General features: G+C 47.7%; 1 protein-coding gene across 1 annotated transcript; it reads right to left on the reverse strand.

Moving 5' to 3' along the window:
• Positions 1-4,858: 4,858 nt before the first annotated feature.
• On the reverse strand, positions 4,859-10,847 carry LOC309871060 (uncharacterized protein C20orf202). The gene is made up of 2 exons (XM_082743756.1): positions 10,620-10,847; positions 4,859-7,222 (listed from the first exon to the last, which is right to left on the reverse strand). Exons 1-2 carry the CDS (start codon positions 10,680-10,682, stop codon positions 6,989-6,991), a joined length of 297 nt encoding a protein of 98 aa, XP_082599882.1. The 5' UTR covers positions 10,683-10,847; the 3' UTR covers positions 4,859-6,988.
• Between the last annotated feature and the right edge of the window lie 10,210 nt (positions 10,848-21,057).

The raw sequence follows: 21,057 nt of genomic DNA on the forward strand, positions 1-21,057 counted from the left end.
ATTCTGGTGGGCTCTAGAGGCACTCATATATCCTCCTGTCAGAGGAAGGCAGAGGGAGAGTTCTCACACAGAGGAGAGGACCACGGGAAGACAGAGCAGAGATGGGAGTGATGTGGCTTCAAGCAGGTCATCAGGAGGGCTGGTGGCCAGCAGAAGCTAAGAGAGGCCAGGAACACACTCTTTTCTAGGGTGTCTGGAGGGAATAGAGGTCTGGTTGACACCTTGATTCTGGCCCACTGACCCTGAAGGGCTCAGTGACACAGGAGCAGCACTGGGGCCTGCGGGTCTGAGGCAGGACAGGCAGGGGAAGGGCAGGACTCCACCTAAGATCTGGGGCTCAAGAGATGCCGGGGACACAGAGCAGGTACCTGGCTGAGGACACCAGATTCTGGGTCAGCTTCCTAACCATGGTGATTCCACAGGGGTTGTCCTAGGTGTCTGAGTTCCCCTCCCACACACAGTCCCTCTTGTCCAGGGGCAGGAAGATGGAGTACCTGAGCCTGATGTTTCTGTCTCCTCTCTCCTAGGGCAGCCCTCCCTCAACTGTTGATCAGAAGAGCCCGTCACCCCATGCATAAAAGCTCTGCTCGGGCAAGAGATACATCCGCCTAGACATGCTGACCTTGACTCATTGTGTTGTCCTGGTCAATTTAGCTCCACTAAACCTCAGTTCCTTCATCCATAAAATGGAGATGTAATATCACTCTTGCCAAGCCATCAAGTGGGTTGAGTGCAATAAGATCTTTATAGTATTTCAGTATTAGGGGGAGTGAATACCAATGGAAATGAGTAGCTTACGTGGCATGTACACAGCCCTTATTAGATGGCAGGCACCATGGTAAAAGTTCGATTTTATCAACTCATTTGTTCCTCACTACAACCTCAGGAAGTAGGAAATACTATTATTCCCATTCTACAGATGGTGAAACTGAGGTACAGAGAGTCTAACAACTTGACCAAGGGCACATAATTAGTGACTGGGATTTGAACAGAAGCAGTGAGGCTCCAGGCTCCAGACTCATTTAAAAATGGTAGCTGTTATTTTTTTTAAGGTTTATTTAATTATGAAAGAGAGTGTGTGTGTACATGGGGCAGGGAGAGAGGCCTAGGGAGAGAGAGAAATCTCAAGCAGGCTTGATGCCCAGCACAGAGCTTGGGGTGGGGCTTAATCTCACGACCCAGAGATCATGACCTGAGCTGAAATGAAGAGTTGGACGCTTAACTGATGGAGCCACCCGGCTGCTCCAAATGGTAGCTGTTATTAATTATAATAGCTGAAATTTATGTGCCAAGGTCATGTTAATGCATTTCATTTGCTCAGTATCCCATCAGGTAAATGTTATTATCCCCACTTGATCGAGGAGTAAACTGAGGCAAGAAAAGTGATTTGCTTAAAGTCACAGACCTAGTAAGTAGCAGACCTGGGATTCAAAGCCAGGCAGCCTGGTATCAAAGCCCTCACTCTTAATCCCTACATCATATCACTGTGTACAGATGATGAATGAGAAAGGTGGGTAGGGAAGAATAAACCTACCCTACACTAACAAACTACAATATGTCCAGGTGTCAAAATTTGAGCAGATCCATCAGATTCCCTCTGTAAGGACTTTGATGTAGAGATGTAGCAGGAGGGCAAATCTTTTTGCCGTCACAGTGGAGACTGAAATGATGCAGAAGGAAGACCAGAAAGTAAATCCCAGGAGGCATAGTCACGGGAAGCGGAAGGCACAAGGTAGAACCAGGATATAGCCTTGGTTCTCAGACTTGCGCTGGGTGGTGGAGCAGCAGGTAGGGGCATGCAGACTCCGTCCCCAGGCCCCCACTCAGCAGCTCAGACTCAGCAGGCCAGGACGGCACCCAGGTGTCAGCATTTCGAACCCGTGCCCAAGGAGCTTCTGATGAGAGACCAATGAGGACTGGCTCTGACAGGGTGGACAGCTGATCTGTGGAGAGAGAATGGACGTGTGTCTGGGGTGGAGGGGCGAGGGGGCGATCCCCATCCACTCCCTACCAGTCCCAGCCTTTTGCTGGGACAGACCACATGACCAAGTCTAGCCACTGGGCTGTGGGCAGAAGGGACATCTATCCCTTCTTGGCTGATGCGTCAAAGAGCCAGTGACTGACTCTCCAGGTGTATCTCACCTGCTGTGACATCCCTTGACATCCTGGATGGTGGCTGGGTCCCTGAGCCAGAGCACATTCCCCAACCTGCCTGCACACGTGGTGTGAGCAAGAAGTGGACACTGAGATGCCAGGGTCTATCATAGCAGCAGAGCTGAGCCCACCTGTCAGTACCACGTTGTGGCACTGGAAAACTGGGGACAACAGAGTGAACTCTTGTAGACCCAGGTATATCCTCCACTGCCAAGAGTTTTTGCTCCTGGACGGTAAGGACGTTCTCCCTCTCCTATCATGCTGCCTGTCTTTACCGCAAGCCCCGCCTCAGTGCCTGGTCCTTGCAGTCCATGCTCCTCTAGAAAGATCTCTGGCCCTTCTGGTGTGCTGGTTTTAAATCATGACTGCCAACTCTTTATGCCCTCCACTCAAGAGGCGGAGTTGAATTCTCTTCCTCTTGAATATGAGCTAGTCTTAGTGTCTGACTTCTGCAAGGAATGCAGAGTGGTGACACACGGTGTGACTTCTGAAGCTGTGTCATAAAGGCCATAGAGCTACCTCCTGACTGCTTGGATGCTTGCTCCTGGCACCAGCCACCACTCTGTGAGGCCACGTGGAGGCGGCCCATGTAGATGTTCCAGCTGGCAGCCGCATGTGAGGTCCCCGGCAACAGCCAGTAGCCACTGCCAGGCACACGAATAAGGGACAGCCACCATCTGACTGTATCCACCTGGGGGACCTGCGGCAAGGGCCACCAGCCAAGCCCCGCCAATCTCCAGAAATGTGGGCAATATGATCTACTATAATAAGGACGGGTTTTTTGCAATAGTAAAATGATTGTCATTGTTTTAAGCTTGGGGACAGTCTGTGGCCCACGAGAACACAGGGCCCTGCATGGTGTCACACCAAGCCCAGGACTGGAAGCTGGCACTACACAAAATGTGAGCCTCTGATCATTTCTCATCAGTCATGGTGGAAGTCCTGAGCCGTCTGTCCTAACCTGCCCTGGCTATCACATCCTGAATGGTTCTTCCTTTTGCTCCTCATTTTTTAGCTTCCAACCTTGTCTTTTTTTTTTTTTTTTTTTTTCACATCTCTGTCCCATCCCCTCCTCACTCTTGGATGTGAGGCTTGGGTGTATAGTCTTGTTCTGCTGCTTTAGCAGAGAAAATACTGGATTTCCCTTTCTGAAACCATGGTCCCAAGCTCCCTCTGCTTGGTCTGTTCTGAACATACATGATTTCCAGCCCAGCCCTCTAAGAACCCATGCTGAAGGTGCCACTTCCACTCCAAGCCTCCATGCCCCACTAAGCTTGGGCTGAGTTTGCTCTGACTGAGCATCAGGAGCTGAACCTTGGTTCCAGATATGGGTTCTTGGAGAACAACAAATACCCTAGCAGAGGAGACAGGCTCAGGGGTCCCAGGTCTATCTTCCTAGATTGGTAGAGGGACACTTGGCAGGGGCTTTTGGTCTGGGGGCCCAGCTGTGGGAAGCTGGGAGGGGTGGTGGGTGCTGGTAGCTGACATTGGGCTTGGGCATGGCAGACCAGTATCCTTTGCTTTACATGGCCGGGCAGATATCTCACTCCACGATGGCTGCTAACAAGCTTGTCTGTCTGTAATAGTCACAGTTTCGCAAATCAGTACATAATTTCACAACAGTAACGACAAGTTACCATTTATTAGCCTTTCCAATGCCAAGTGCTGGGTCAAGTGATTTCTATGCATTTTTCATTTAATTTGTACAATCATCTCAGGAGGCAGATATTAGCCCCCCCCCCCAAATGAGATAACTGAGGCTCAGAGAGTTTGAGGGACTAATTGAAAAAAATAAATCGGGATGCCTTGGTGGCTCAATCAGTGAAGCGTCTGCCTTTTGCTCAGGTCATGATCTTGGGGTTCTGGGATCAAGTCTTTAATGGGACTCCTTGCTCAATGGGGAGCCTCTTCCTCTGCCTGCCACTCCCCCTGCTTGTGCTCACTCTCTGTTGCTCTCTCTCAAAAATAAATCAATAAAATCTTAACAAAAATAAGGTAAATAAATGGTGGAGCTGGAATGAGAATTCAGGGTGACAACCACGTTTATAATCAGAAGCATTCACGTTAAGATCACACTGTGATACCATTTTACACCCACTCTCTTGGCAACAATGAAGATTGATAACGCCAAGTGTTGGTGAGAATGTGGAGCAACAGGGACTCTGAGACACTGCTTTTGAGAGTGGGAGTGTCCCACTCTGGACAACAGGTTTCTTGTAAACTTAAGCATTCAACTACCTCCAGTTCAACCCTCCGTTACATGCCCTAGAGAAACTCGTGTTCCTGTGCACCAAGGGACATAGACATTAGTGATTCCAACAACACTGGTAGGACTATCCAGAGCTGTGTCAGTCAGAAACAGGCAGGAGACAGAAGCCACTTCAGTTATTTAAGGGAGAAAATTTAACGTAAAGAATTGTTGGGGTGCCTAGGTGGCTCAGTCGGTTAAGCATCCAACTCTTGGTTTTGGCTCAGGTCACAATCTCAAGGTGATGAGATTGAGCCCTGTGTCGAGCTCCACACTCAGAGGGGTCTGCTTGAGATTGTCTGCATTCCCCCCAACCCCACCACACACAGCTCCGCTCTTGCTCATATGTGCGCTCACTCTCAATAAAATAAAATAAAATAAAATAAAATAAAATAAAATAAAATAAAATAAAAATTTAAAAAAAATCCTAACTAGGTATAAAGTTGTTAACTAGGTGACTGAAGGGTTATAAAAAGAACTCGAAGATAGAATGAAGGTAGCGCCAGGGCTGAGGATAAAAAGAAAAGCAACTGAAATTATTAACACTTAGAAACAGTGGAGGAGCCGTGGGAAGTAAACTTCAGATATCTGAGAAGGGCACTCTCCTCAATTGGGGCTCATGTCTCGCCCACCCGAGAAGGTCCAGATGTAGCAAAAACCAGGCTTTAAGGATGGAGGCTCAGACCATCTGGAGCTGGTGTCTCTGGCTTTGGAAGAAGGGCCCTTCGGGGCTGGGATCTAGAACCTTGAGAAGGGAAGAGCTGCTGTGAGAAGAAGCCCTCCTGGCTGGTGCTCCCAGGACCTGGGGCCCACAGCAGCAGCCAAGAACTGAGATGAAAAAGCAAGTTCTTTCTCTCTGCTCTAGCCCTGCGGTGTCCCTCTAGCCTCACCCTACTTGTTGGCAAAGACTCACAAAGTCTAACCCAGAGCAGCTGGTTAACACAGAAATGTGGTTTTTGGGGTCCCAGTCCCAGCATCACAGAACAGGTATTTTTTTTTAAGTATTTATTTTTAGCTGTGATAAAACGTAGCATAAGGTCAATGTTACCTTTAGACACCAACTCCCCCCATTGTCCCCTCCCTGAGCTCCTGGCCACCATGCTTCTACTCTCTGTTTCTATGGATTTGACTACTCCAGGTGCCTCATATAAATGGAATCGTACAATGTCCTTCTGTGACTGGCTCCTGGCACTTAGCATCATGTCTTCAAGGGTCACTCATGTTGTAGCACATGTCAGAATTTCCTTCCTTTTCAACAACCGGCATTCCATTTCATGTATATACCATATTCTGTCTATCCACTCAGCTATTGATGGACAAATATTTTTTATATTATCAAATATTGTATTAAAATCCCAGGTTAATCTGACTATAAACATTGTACATATAACACTCTTCCCCCCTCTTTGCCCCTGTATACAATGGGTTTAATTTTTCAAAGCCATAAAAATGATATTCTAACAACGTGCAAGTGGATTTTCCAAAAACAAAAGTCCTACCAATAACTGGACCATCTTAACATGAGGCTTTTTAAATTTTCGGCTGTCTTACTTAAAGTCTCTCTTAGGCAGATAGAGTCTGTCAAAGTGATGAGGCTAGCATCTCACACAACTGAGAACAGACTGGGTCTGCGGTCGCAGAGTTGTTGCTGTCAATCCTGAGTGAGCAAAATGCCCTTTTCTTCAGCATTTCTCTTTGCATCTTTGAACATCCGGATTGTGTTCCTCCCGATTCTTTCAGTTGCACAGGAGGGAAACCCCTCTCAAGTCGGCTTAAGCAAAACCTAATGTGTGTGTGGCGGAGGACGGCGGTCGTGGGACATACTGGTTTCTGTCACTGGAAAGAATACAGAAGTAACTCACAGAACTAGGGCCTGAAACCAGCACCTTCTTCTCTGCCCAGCTCTCCACGGCCCTCCCTCCACCTCTCTTTCCTTGCTACTGCGCTCAGGTCTTCTTCACCCGGCAAGTGCGTGTGGCCCTTGCAACTCCAGTGGCAAGAACATACAGAGCAGGATCCCAGAGAAGGATCCCAGAGAAGGGCTGTGATTGGCTCTGTTGAGTCGCATGGTCCCCGGTTGGGCCAATCATGTTGTTAGGGTGATCGCGAGTTATTATTGGCCAGGCCTGGTCACATGCCCATCTGTAGGGCCAGATTGGTAATGGGGTCTGTGGCTTTCAGACAGAGGAAAGGGGAGGCCTCCTGGGAAGACAGAAAACAATTGCGGAGTCACTCTAATGGGGCGGGGGTCTGTTTTTCACCATAGTAACAGGAAACATCCTGGGCACACACTGCGTTCTTTCTTTGTTCTAATGATCACCTTGAGGGGATCGCTGTCCCGGTGCTGGCCAGAGGGCAGTGTTTGAGAAGCAAGTCAACATCTGATACCTTATTTGTGCCTCACCAAAAACCCGGAGGAGCAACAGAAGAGTTGAGTGACAGGTTTAGGAATACACCGTGGATTACCGCAGAGAAGAACCCAGAGCCCTGGCTCCCTGACTCCCACTGCAGTGCTCTCCCCCAGCAACATCACGAAGTTTGGACAAGTGGTGGGAAGGTTCAAGCCGGGGGGTCAGGCCCGGCCAGTTAAGGGAGGGAGTTTCGTCTGCTCTCCACCCCTTGGAGGAGCTGGGAGAGCCTCTTGGTGGAGATGGGAGGATGACCCCTGGCTTCAGAGCCTGCTCGAGCTCTGACGGGGGACGTCCCTCCACTGGACCTGGAGTCCTCCCAGTGGGCACTCTCAGTGCGCAGCTCCTCCAGGACACTGTGAAGATGCCTCAGTGTGAGCAGGAGTCTCTGGTCTTGAACTTGCATCTCGGCCTAGGAGAGAGAATCAGCGGGAGGGGGCTGGGCGTTTCCCAGAAAGCTTATTCCCATCACTGTCTCATTGGAGACAGACCCACAGCCTCACAGAAGGCGTGTCCACCCAAGCCTCAGTTTCTTTATCTGCAAAGTGGAAAGCAAACTACTTACCTTTCAAGGCTCTTAGGAGGACTGAATGAGCCAGTCTATGCTTTAAAATATGAGATGCTCCAGGCGCCTGGGTGGCTCAGTATGCTGGGACTCAGACTCTTGATTTGGGTTCAGGTCATGATCTTAGGGTCATGGGATTGAGCCCTGTATCCTGCTCTGTGCTCAGCATGCAGTCTGCTTGAGATTCTCTCTCTCCTTCCCTCTCCCTCTGCCCCCATACTCACACACTCTCTCTCAAATAAATAAATCTTTAAAATATGAGATGCTCAACTACAAGCCCTGTGATCATTTTCAGCATCATCATCATCATCAAATGTTATTCTTATTTACACCCTCACTGTATGCTTTAGTTCTCACTGCAACAAACAAATCGCTTTATAGGAATAAGGTGAAAGTGACTTCATATTAAAATAAAGTGGAGTGCACCCTACTGGCAGGCAGGAGCCCTTTGTAAATTATTAATGTATGTTAATATGTTATGTGAGCCTCAACATAAGGCCCAGGGAACCCTTGGATCCCAGAAAGATTTAGGGGTCCAGGGAGGTCAAAACGACTTTCATTACAATACTAAGATATTCTCTGCCCTTTTATACTTTTACGAGCCCTCAGTGGAATTTTCCAGAAGCTACATGATGTGTATTGTGGTATCTGATGGCATGCAGAAGCAGATAGGAGAATCCAGCAGTTTTCTATCATAAAGAGTTTACCATTGTTCTTTTTAAGTGCATTAAGTAAACACTAAAAATGTGTCCTTCTGTCCACACTGGTCGATATAACTCACATCATATGATGTTAAATCTTTTTTTTTTTTTTTCCAACTAAGTAATTCTCACACATGATCCAATATTGAGAAGCTACAAAAGGGCCTGTGAGGAAGTTTCCCCCACCTCATCCCACTCCCTCCAGCAACTCAGTCTGCTTCTCAGGGGCTCCTCTGGGAACAGTGTCCCTTCTGTCTGCCTGTTTTTCCAGAGGTAATTATTAACATTATTTTCCCACTAGAATAGCGTTTTATTTTCATGACAAACTAATTACTTCACAGGTGTGAAGATAAAGGCCATTTCCTACACGCCAGCAGAAGCTGGCCATCCAACAGAGTAGATGGAAGGAGGGAGAACCACCTCCCGAGAATGCTGGGGGCTCCCCAGGCTGCAATGAGTGTGGTAGCAGGGCCACCCCTTCCCAAATTCTTGGGAAAACATTAAGTCTGTGTTTTCTCACTTCTAGGGTTTTCCTCCCACACATTTTTATCTTTCAACCTTTAATGCCAGCTCTGGGTCTAGGCTCGTGAGAATGCACCCAGCGGGGAAGCAGTGGTAAGGGACGTGGGAGACTCCATGCCCTTGGAGTTGAAGGCCGTGAACCCTGAGCAAACTGGCTTCCCCAGGAGGCACGGTGTCCCATCTCACGGGGCGAGAGAGCTCTGGCTCAGTTTGCTCAAGTTCTGTACTGAAAGTTCTTTCCTGCCTCTGAATGAGTGCCACTGAGTCCATCAGACTGGTTTGTCTTGTCACAAGATGGTGGCAGTTCTCTCCCCTCTTTTAGATCCCACCAGGTCTTTGGGCTTCCATGATCCCCATCTTATAAGGGAGGGGAGAACATCGGATTTTGGTCCATGGTAGTTCAGTGTTACCGATTTGTCCCTTCTCCTGCATAAAGTCACTGCCCAATATTGATCCTTCCCTGTTATTCAAATGGAGCCTCTTGGCTGGGCTTAGGTGCCCTTATGGAGTCAAGTAAACCCCATGTGATCGAGGATAAAACGGGCTCTTCTGGGCAGTGTCCAAGCTGGCATCCATAAGTGGAAACTCAAGACTCCCATCTCTTGGCATCATGTGGAGGGAGGTGCTTGAGCCTGGGAGCCTATGCCCTATGTGGGCTTCCCCCAGCCCTGCCTTGTTTTCCCTCTTCATGTGGTGAGAGAGAGAGAGACCTTATCAGGTGGATATTGGCCCTTTGGGTTCAGGCACCAAGCAGACTCAGCGTGGGAGCCCATTGTTTAGGGGAGCATGAGGGACACCCCTGTCCAGCCTCTGGATCCCTGTGGACTGTGAGAAGCTGTCCCTCCTGCTGCGGGAGTCCCCTGGTCCCATGAGAAGCCCTACTGGGTCAGCCCTACCCACTAGGGTGAGGATAGGACTGGGTCCCAGCTGGGTCACCTGGCAACCGAGAAAGGTTGTCTTTGGATAATCCCATGGGTCTCTCCCCTGACTGAGAGGCTGGCCTATTGGGATCCAAACCCTGGGTGTTTTTTGAGGTTCCCTGAACCACTTCTTTCTCTTTTGGCTGCTATCCCCATGCACTTTGGGGGGCATCCCTCTATTTTTGGACTTGGAGAAAATGGTACAAAGAGGGGCTTAAGGCTAGGCTTCTTGAGCAGTCCCCAAGGGACCAAGTAACATAACCCAGAAATTCAGGAAAGTTAAGGCCTATGGGGTGGGTCTCTACCACAGGGAACAGAAGACAGGAGTGATCTGGGCAGGCAGAGTTCCTCTTCTTCCCTCTCCCCAGGGTGAAGCTCCCCTTCCATCCCTGCAGAGAAGCCTGTGGCCAGGAAAACCAGCTGCTGAAAGAGCGCCGGGTCTCTCGAGGCCCCTTGCAAAGTGGTGGCCTGCTTAGTGGCATGGTACGTGGCCTCACATGGCACCACCTTTTGCTGTCACTCCCTGTTTCCTCCCCTCTCACCATCTGGGCTGCCCCTCCAAATAAATCATTAGTACCCCAATCCTTGTGTGGGCATCTGCTTTCTAGAGGGTCTGGGCTAGGACAGTGGGTGTGCTCCATGTCGTCCTGGGCAATGGTGGTGATACCCAAGCGAACACGAAGTGAATTACACCTGCCTCCTTCCCATACTAGTAAAATAATGTCTGCAGTGTTGGTCCTGCTGTCATCCCCATTGTATGGTAAGGAAACTGAGGCTCACAGAGGTAAGGTCACTGGCAGAGGCCACACAGCAGCAGAGCTGGGCGCACTCCCAGGACGTGGTGTGATTCCAAGGCCAGTCTGGCTGCTACTGCACCCAGAGCCGCCTCCTATGTAGGCCACGACCTACTTATCCCAGCCCCCGAGACGGCCATTGTGCGCCTTATGGCTGGTATCCCCGGGGTGGCAGGGTGGGGGCCGCAGGACCTACACCCTCGCTGCAGCCTCTGCCCCAGCCGGGGCGTCCGAAAAGGGAGGGTCCCAAGGAACCTGGGAAGATACGGGGTGGAGCGATCAGGTAAAAAGAAATGCAAAGCCTTACCAACTCCTTTCTCAGCCACTCCAGGGTCTGCCCAAGACTTGCGGTTGGCTCTTCTGTTTTCATCTCAGTGTCCTTGGAGGAACTGTTGACGTTGACCTGCTGATGGGCCCAAGGGACCTTTGATTTATACGGCCTCCTACCTGCTTCCGGGAGGGAGCGGGGTCTGGCTAAGTCACTGAGGATGGAGTTAACGAGAGCAGGATGTGGCTTACGGTGGAAAAATGTGTTTTTTTTTGTTTTTTTTTTTTTTTAAAGGGCTTCAGTGCTTTGAACAGAATAAGGAGAGAGGGAGGGAGACCATTGGGGTATGGGCACCTCAGTGCCCAGCGGCTCCAGAGTCCAAAGTCTGCTGCCAACAGGATCATAGTGATTGCAAAGCTTTCAATGATAATATTAATAATAAGATTAGTATATTAATAATAAAATTAATATAGTAATAATATAAATGTTAATGGTGAATTAACAATTATAAGAATAGGTGTCCCTTTCTGAAGACTTAGTTTTCTTCCAGTGCTTTACCTATACGGGACCCCATTTGGGGCAGATACCGCATCTGTGTCCCTAATCCCCTCCCTCCTTCCTCACCTCACCATAGAGTCACTTTCCAGGTCCCCTAATTTCTGGGGTGTCCTTGCGACCCATTTCTAGACAAGGAGAACAAAGCAGAAATTAGTTGTTAGACTTCAGGGAAACCCACCTTCCTGAGAAAAGGAAAAACGTCAATGAAGCTCTTCCTATACTCTAATTTCCTTCTCCTTCCCTCAGCCTGGAATGTGAACATGATGCCTGGAGCTACAGTAATCATCTTGCAACCCCAAGACAAGGGCCAAAAAAACCCTGCAGAGACATTAGAACAACTGAGTCACAGAATCAAGAGCATCTGCCTGTTTTGTGAGACAATAAAACCTCATTTTTAATTGGGCAAACACAGGCCAACGGACACACCATTTATTCTTCATAACATACTATGAAGCGGGTATTATTTGAGTTGTCTCTTTCAATAAACCGTTATACAGTATCTATTAGGTGCCAAGTTCTGCTCTAGGCACGGATATGGCCCCAAATCAGAGAGACACAGGTCCCGCTTTCCTGGAGGACATTGGAGTGGATGGAAACAAACAAACAATAATCAAATTAATATTATGATGGAAATAAATAGGATCTATTCCCACATAGGGTTTAAGATAATTTATTCTATCTACATGAGCTAGGAACCCCAAACTAAGAATTAACACGGTAATCCCAGACAGAGAGCTGAGGGGACCAGTAAAACCAACTCAACCCATTTTGGAGGGACCTGCCCTCAACCTAGGCTGCACAAGTGGTCCAGAGACAAAGCTCGTCTACAGAGGCATTCAGAATTCAGAATTACAAGGGAATCATGTACCGTAAGTGAGAGTCAGCAGACACCATCAACAGCAGGGTTAGGCCCCTCTTTTCCCAACAACTTCAGATGAAGATAACAACAAAGTGCTTTGGAAAGAATTTAGTTCATAAAAGAAAGAATTAAAAAACAGAAGAGAAAAGTTTACTAAAAAGGCAGATTCAAAAAAGAACTAAACAGAATTCACAGAAGTAAAAATGAAAACAAATGTTTATAAATTAAAGAAAAAAAGAGCATACCTTTAGAGTAGTCCCAGAGCTAGGGCAGTGGGTACAGGACCTAGGGAGGCAGACTAGTACTCGGTGGGAGGAAAGTGCTGTACAGAATTCTCCCCAGCAAGCACTCAGTGGAATGAGGAGGCACAGCCACCAGCTTGGAGATGGGAGCTGGGGCTCTTGGCAAGTCTGTGATCCACCAAGCAGGAAAAGGGGTCCCTACAGGAAGCCAGGACACCTGGGATCTAACTCCAGCTCTACCAACCTTTCTATGTGAACTTGGGCCTCATCCTTTCCATCTTAGGTAGGATGAGACTCAAAATAGTTACCAAACTGAGTTGTAAGAAATGTCACATTTCTTGAGCCCCTGGGGGGTTTACAGCCAGGGACGGATTCTGCCACATGCAGAGAAAATTTTGTGTGCAATTTCTCCTGGTTCCAGGGTCACTCTTTAGAATCAGAGAGGGTCCAAGAAACTCTCATCTGCCACCTGCATATGCCTCCTAACCAGAGGGGCCAGAAACCATTCCTTGCAGTCAAGTCACCAGGCTGTGTGTCACATGATCCTGTAATTATAGGACAATTGTCTGGGTCAGAGGTGGTGTCCCAGCCTGAGGCAACCATCTGACAGGACAGTTTGTGGGTATGAAACAGTGTGAAAGGACCTGTGTCCTGGGTGGTGACCAAATGACTCAATCAGATCTCCTCTCAGAGAAGGGGAATTTGCCAACAGATGAGGAGGTCAGACTGTCACAGAACACTGTGTGACAAAGCTCTCCAAAACTCCATACCTTCAAACAGCAAGTACTTCTTTTTGCGCTTGACTGAGATGGTCTGCAGATCAGCAGCTCTGAGCCTTCTCTGTGGGCCCCTGCTCCCCCTGGAATCACTGAGCATGCTTTTCTCTTGGCAGTGACAAAGGATAAGAGAGCAGGTGGAATCATGCAACACTTAAGGTCTAGACTCAAGATGCCACACTGTCGCTTTGGTGTGCACCACTGGACAGAGAATCACATGGCGCAGCCCAAAGTGAAAGGGCAGGGACCCACACTCCACCTGCAAAGAGATCCTGCCAAGCATGTGGAGTCAGGGAGGAGTGGAGAAGTGGGAGCCCCAATTCTAGACCAGGAAGGAAGGTAGGTGAGGAGGGGCCCTGGGCATGGAGGGACCCGGGGGAAGGTGGCAAGCAGAAATGAGGAGATGGCAGGAGCCCGAGGCAGAAAAAAATTGCTATGGCATTGCTGGGAGACAGAGAAAGAACAAGAGAGATGGTCATTTCAGAATGACAGTTGAAGGATGATTTAGGACCACCAGCATTCTTTGATCTACTCTAGACCAGGCATCAGGCTAAGCCCCTGACATGCATAACTCTGTTTTGTCCTCAAAACCGTATGGCTGCAGTTCCCAAACCATGTGCCCCAGCACCCTGAGACACTGCAGAAAACTCACAGAGACACCGCAAGATATTTTACAGTTCTGAGGGAGATACAATGACATCTGCCAGTTACTGGCCGAACTACTATTAATTAAGTTGTTTGAACCTAGCTGCTTAATAAACAAGCCTCTGGTATTTCTTTGAGCTTGGCACGCTGTGAAAAAATTATGGAGATGCTAAGGGTGCTGTGAGGTAGGTACCCTTGTTTTCCATGCTTGATAGTTGATAATAGGTAGCTTCTACTATTAACCTTTGAGGGGACTGAGGCTCAAAACATTGTGGATTTTCCTAGGATCCACCCAGCAGGTGAGCAGCAGGGCTGGAACTCGAACCTGTTCTCCCTGACCTGTCCCTGATGGGGACAGTCTTGCTCCATGTCTCCCAGGAGTGGAGGGTCATGGAAGGTCTTAAGCCGGGCCCAGTGGGTTCTCTGCCTGACACAGTAGTGGTGTTGATAAGACCATTTGGCAGTTAGAGTCTGACACTCTGTCCTTCGCCTCTAGCACGGATGCCCAATTACCCTGGAAAGCCATTTCTTGTGGTTAACTTGTTTTGATGCACTTTCATTTATTTTTAATCCCACTTTCAAGATCCTGGCTCACAGCACAGTTTACTTCGCAGGCTCAGCAAGGGTTGACACACAGGGACAAAGGGTGCTGGATCCAGGAGGCCTATAAAGGGAAAAACTTAAACCCTTGAGTGAGGAGAAATGTCCTCACCAAATACAAAAGCCAGAATGGCCACCCATTCATCATCCATGGGCTGCTAATAATACGGCTTCCGTGTCCTAGACTTTGCCCTGGATGCTGCAGGTACCTAGTGGTGAGCAAGACAGACCTCACACCAGACCTCTGGGGTCAGTGGTCCAGCTAGTGAGAGGATCCATTAGCGATCAAGTGGTTCAAAAATCATTCTTCACACTACAAGCATGACACATATATGCAATATAATATATAATTGATATATATTATGTAATTGATTATATATTATATAATATACAATAGATATTTGATACATAATACACATGATATATAATATATAATATACATAATAGATCATATTATATAATATATATGCCAAAATATATTATATGATACATATAAAATAATACACAAAACAATATTATATTGTATTATGTTATGAATGAATTTGCAAACAAGGAAACTATGGCTCCACTGGACATGTAAATTGCCCCCACAAGTCAGCAACTATAGTAAAAATTGCAGGTGTCCCTCAATATCCCTTCTCCCTTTCACACATGGCAAAAGACTACATTTGCAGGCTCCCTCGCAAGTAGGTGTGGCCATGCAATTCCTGGCCAATGGGATATGAATGGAAGTGAGGTGTGCAATTTCTGGTTTGTGCCTTTAAAAGGAAGGAGGAGGCTTCCTGCCCCCTCCTCTTGTCCTCCTTCTGTTGACTGGAACGTAGACTGAAGGGCTGGAGGTGGGGCAGCCATCTTGGAACATAAGTGGTAAGAAGGCAGAACAACAAGATAGAAGGAACCTGGGTCTCCTGAGATTGGTGAAGCTACATGCCAAGTATACATTAACATGAAGGAGAAATAAGTTGTTTTTTGAAAACACTATTGTTATGGGTCTTTACTACAGGGTTCCAGCTCCTAAAAAAATAGCAGCAGAGCCAGCTGCAGAAGCTGGGCTCCTTGATTTCCCCTGCTCAGGCCCTTTCCATAATCCACCCCCTTCCCCATATATTTTATTTTCTTTCACATGTTTTCTTGTTCATGACCTGATCTGTTCCTCACAGCAGTTCTGTAAAGTCCATAGCAGGGACAGGATGTCTGTGATGCTCACCCAAGAGGCAAGAATGGTAGGTGACCTGCCCTGAGGCACATGGATGGGGCAAGTGGGGTCAGAGATGTTATCTCATTTTGCCTCCATGTCTGACTCCTAGTCTAGGGTCCTACTCAGCCTTTGGTGATATCCCTCCTTGTACCCTGGGCACCTTTTGCCCTCACCCCCACTTCTCAAAATATGAACAAGATGGAAGGTGGGCAGAGAGATGTCTCTGCATTCTGAGAGCCTTGAGCCCTCCCAGTCTCCCACCAAGAAAGCACATGCTAACACACCAACAGGGGTGGGGGGTGGGGGCTAAGGATGGAGTCCAGCCAGCGTGGGGAGCCCAACACCACCTCTCTTCCTATGGCTACTTATCCCTTCCAGCAGCCCCCACTTCAGCCCAGACCTACAAGGCCAGTAATCCAATCACTTGTCTGCTCCCCTGCCCTGTATCTATGTCTGTACCTGTAGGTCCTGAGCCAATGTCCCTCCCCTATCCATAGCCCCTCAACACCTACCTTCGCCATATACATCCAGGCCTCCTCCTGCAAAGCACATCTGACTCTCTACTTAGGAAACATGCTCAACCCATGCAAAGGACAGGCTGGGGGCACAGGAGCATCCCTCACCAATGACAAACAGGGGTCTATGGGTGAATACCTCCCTTCCCTCGGCTCTCAGGAATCCTTCAGGATGGGGCCCAGGTGCCCGTAGCAGTCACATGCCCACTGATGTACTGGCAGTGTATGGGAGGCCTTCCCTTCTCAGTCTCATTTTCCCACTTCTCTACTGTGCTTTCCGGGTCCACCTTCCAGAAAAGCCACTTGCCCTCACATTCTTGTCTCATGTCTACTTCTCGGGGGGGAACCGAACCTACAACACGTCCTTCTCCTCATGTGCACCATACACAGGAGTCCCGGGCACCTCTTTCTGAGCCCATCTGTGCTGTGTGTGAGTGTCCTTTATACAGCACACTAGCCCCATGGTATGCAGGTGTCCTACGCACACTGTCCCACGGCCAGTATCCAGTACACAGTCCTACATCCTAGGACATGATGAGCATAGCCCCTGCCCCCAGTGAGGCGGTGGAGACTCTAGTGAAGCAGAAAGGGGCAGTGGGAAGAATATCCTGGACCCAGCTGACCTTGGGTGTGACTCTGAGGTGAGATGCCTGCCTGATCCGAGCTCCTGTTTCCTCCCCTAGTGGATGAGCTCCAAGTGACGAAGCTGTCATTGATGCAGGGGAGACAAGCCCTGTGAAGTACAACACGGGGACAGGGAGCACACAGGAGATGCTCCAGCAAGCCTCCTCCTTTCTTCCTGCACCCACCATCTCCCAGGGAGTGCTTTAAATCCAGGGAACCCCATGCCTCCAGAGCACTGACCCTGGGCTGGCCTGGGAAGAAGGGACGGGGATAAGAGGAGACAAGGACCCTGTCCTCATGGAGTTGCCAGGGAGAAGTGCTTGCTTTTGCAAAGCCTGGGGACGTAAGTCTTGATTCCCCTTCTTTCTCTCTCCAGGTTAGGGAGAAATCACAGCATCCAGGTTTTTCATTCTCCAAAGCTGGGAGCTTCTGACAGACTGTGTGGAGAGGAAGGAAATGGAGGCTGAGCTGGTTGAAGATGTGTGTGCATGGGGGCGGGGGTGTGGACACTCCCTCCAGGAATGCATGGCCACCAATTCATTTCCTCTAATCCCCGAACCATGCCCCGTTATTGGGATATCAGAGGCACTCCATAAGAGCATCAGAGCACCAGGAAAACCAGATGAGCTGGGCAGGATGGGACCATAGATAGATAGATAGATAGATACCACCAGCACTCAGCAGGATGCCCAGAGACAGATGAAAGTGAATGGGGTAGGGGACAACTAGGCATGTGGCCAATCAGCACTGGAACTTTAGGTCTGACATCCCTGAATCAACCTGGAAGTCAGAGCGCTTGGTTCTGCTTACACTTCTACTGACCTTCAGTATGGCCAGAGATCAATCTCTTTTCTCTTTGGCACTCAAATTTTCCAAATGCAAAAAAAAAAAAAAAAAAGGGAATAATGTCAACAACTTGGAAGTTTTACATGTGCTTTGAAAATTATGATGGGACCTAGCATAGTGGTTATGGGCACCAAGTTGAGGTTTGGATTTTTTTTTTAAAGAAATAAAGAATGAATGAATGAATGAATGTATGTATGTATGTATGTATGTATGTGTGAGAGGAGAGTGCACGCTCGTTCCAGAGTGGGAGTGGAGGGGCAAGAAGGGTAGGCAGGGAGAGAGAAGAGAATCTCAAGCAGATTCTGTGCTGAGCCTTGAGCCTGACACAGAACTTAATCTCAAGACCTTAAGATCATGACCCTGAGATCATGACCTGAGCCAAAACCAAGAGTTGGACACTTAACCAACTGAGCCACCCAGGCATTCCTGAGGTTTGGATTTGAGTCTGAGGTCTGTGGTATATTGATTGTGAGCAAGTAATTAACTTCTCTGTGCCCAGTTGCCTCAGCTTAAAATGAGGAGAATAGCACCTGTATGATAAGGTTGTTAAGGTGATTAAGTGGGCTAATATTTGTAAAGCACTTAGGATAGTGTTTGGTGGGATGCCTGGGTGGTTTAGTTGGTTGAGCATCTTCCTTCGGCTCAGGTTATGATCCCAGGGTCCTGGGATCGGGTCCTGCATTGGGCTTCTTGCTTGGCGGGGAGCCTGCTTCTCCCTCTGCCTGCTGCTCCCCCTGCATGTGCACTCACTTGCTCTTGCTCTCTCATAAATAAATAGATAAATATACATAAATAGAATCTTTTTTAAAAAAAGAAGAGTGTCTGGCATATGGGGAGGTTTATATAAATGTTTGTCAAATAAACACACAAGTAATTCGCTACTATCACTTCACCTCTGTTTAAGGGTTATTACCTCTCCCAGAAACACTCTTCTTTTCTTCTCCTTCATGCAGCAAAACCTCAATCTTACCTGGGTTATTCTTTCTTATCACCCTCCTGGACACACTGTTTCCTGATTTTTCTCACTTGGAACACAGGGGGGCTGACTGGATCTGTATTTTTCAAACTTCAGCCACTCTTGTACTACTTTCTCAGTTTTTGCCTACCCACTTCTACTTTGATTTACTTATATTTGTCTTTAAACTGACCGTGTTAGATTGGAATAGATCCTCTGAATAACAGAAAATCCCAAGTAATAGTAGTTTATAGAACATAGGAGTTTATTTCTCTCACAAATAAAAGTATGGGAAATTATCCTAAGCTGGTAGTCGCATTGGTCATCTGGGATCCAGATTCCTTCAATTTTGTTGCTCTTCCATCCTTACATGCTTCCATCTCATAGACCAAGATGGCTACACAAGTTCCAGCCATCAGGTCTGCATCCTGGCAGCTGGAACAACAAAAGAAGAAGGAAATCATGTCCCCTTCCTTTAAGAACACTCAATATATTTTGCCTGCACACCACCTCCTCTGACAGTCTAAGGGCTTACCATTACACTTCGTCACATCTAACTGCAAGGGAGGCTGGGAAATGGGATCCTTATTTAAAGGGCACTGTGCCAGGTACTGATCAAGGGTTCCACCCCAGTAGGAGAAAGGGAGTGTAAATATTAGAGGAAACCAGCAGATTATGTTGCCCCAATTTTATAGACATTCGTATTTTTTTCTCTCTCACTCTTAGCAATAGTATCCATAATATCTCTGGTTTCACGGGCTAGTTATATATTTTTCTAAAACACATTAAAATACATACCTAGCCATTAAAATGAATAGATATATACATATAGGGGTACATGTATAGGTACAGATATAGACATACTCTAGAGGGTGGGAGACTGTTACCGTCCCCAGTGACCCAGGCCTCTCGGTACCTATGTAACACCTAAAATCACGTTATGCATCATTACTCTTTGAAAAACTCTAGATTAAGTGATGCTCTAATATTCTAGAAAAGTGTGCGCTCACGCTCTCTCTCTCTCTCTCTCTCTCTCTCACACACACACACACACACACACACACACACTCAGACATCACCAGATAGATACACAAGCAGGAAACTGATTGAAGACTTGTGGCACGCCAACATAACCACAATAACCTCCCCAAGGGTCTCTGTTTTTGCTCTTTTCCCCTTTGCACCTGGGAGCAGCCAAAGAGAGAATGTTTGCAAAATGGAAATCTGATCATATCATCCCCCTGTGTATCACCTACTGCAGTGTGCATGAGGGGGTCTCCTCGGGTTCAACCATATACACTCAAAAGATGACCATAAGCCACACTTGGTGTTGACCTACTCTGAAGGTTATAGGACAGGAACCTTAGCTTGCTAGCAGAGCACTCAATGAATGCTAGCAACAGGAGTTTCTCTCATTGGGGTTCCTTCCTGCCTGCCAGCACAGTAAAGCACGGGTACAAGGAAATGAGATCCCATCAGCGGGTGCTGGTGGACCTGCCTAGTTACATGAGTCACCATGTCTGATCAGGAAGCCCAAAGTAGGATTTTCCACCAGGTATTTACTGTTCGTTCCAGTCAAAATGTAGTTACCAATCTCTTGATCCTTGTTTTAAAAAAAATTATATAGAACAATTTTAGATTTAAAGAAAAAATTGGGAAGGTAGTACAGGGTTCCCCTAGACCCAGTTTCCCCTATTATTAACATCTTAGGTTGGTACAGGACATTTGTTACAATTAATGAACCAAAATGGATGCATTATTATTAGCTAAAGTCCACACTTACTCAGAGTTCCTTAGTATTTACCTAATGTCCTTTTTCTGTCCAGGATCCCACTGGGGATACCACGCTACATTTAGTTGTCACGTCCCTTCAGGCTCCTCTTGGCTGTGACAGTTTTTCAGACTTGCCCTCTTTTTGATGACCTTGACCATCCTGAGAACTGGTCAGGCATTTTGCATAATGTCCCTCAATTGGGATCTGTCTCATGTTTATCTCATAATTAGGCTGGAGGTTGTGTGTTTTGGGAGGAAGACCTCAGAGGTAAAGTGCCATTCTCAGGATAGCACATCAAGGGTACATACTATCAACATAAACTGACTGTTGATGTTGACCTTGATCACGTGGCTGAGGTAGGCAGGTTTGTCACGTATCTCTCTTATAAAGTTACCGCCTCCTCACAGTGTCCTCCCTGAAGGGCACTATGCTCAGCCCACCCTTAAGAACTGGGGAGTTATGTTCCCCCTCCTTGGGAATGGAGTACCTACATATTTGGAATTCTGTGTGGAAGATTTATCTTTTCTCCCCCTTCTTTTTCATTTGTCATACTTTAGGCTACAATCCATTATTATTTATTTGATCAAAATTGTCCAGCTTTGGAATGCTCTCAATGCCCTCCCAATGCCCTCTGAAACACCCCCATCATTGTGTGTGTATGTGTGTGTGTTGTGTGTGTACTGAAGGACCGCCTCACTTCCTACACTCTAACTTGGTCCACACTCATCTCCTATATGTCCTGCTCCAGTCCCACAATCAGCCCGTTTCTTCCTGGTTCCTTGTGTTGGTGGATGGTATTAGAAACCAAGTTTGGGCACCACGTGTGCTCTCTGCAATGTAGTATCATTGTCTAGGCTCTCTGAGCTGACAGAGGAAGGAAATGTA

Source organism: Mustela nivalis (genome assembly GCF_964662115.1).
Source record: "Mustela nivalis genome assembly, chromosome: 8".
Classification (NCBI taxonomy): Eukaryota; Metazoa; Chordata; class Mammalia; order Carnivora; family Mustelidae; genus Mustela; species Mustela nivalis.

What these genes read in the sequence shown, in the direction of transcription:
- LOC309871060 (XM_082743756.1), bottom strand. Translation starts at nt 10,682, where the DNA reads ATGAAAACAGAAGAGCCAACCGCAAGTCTTGGGCAGACCCTGGAGTGG. An exon ending in AGTGGCTGAGAAAGGAGTTG is followed by an intron (nt 7,223 to 10,619) that starts GTAAGGCTTTGC and finishes TCTCTCTCCTAG; the next exon opens with GCCGAGATGCAAGTTCAAGA.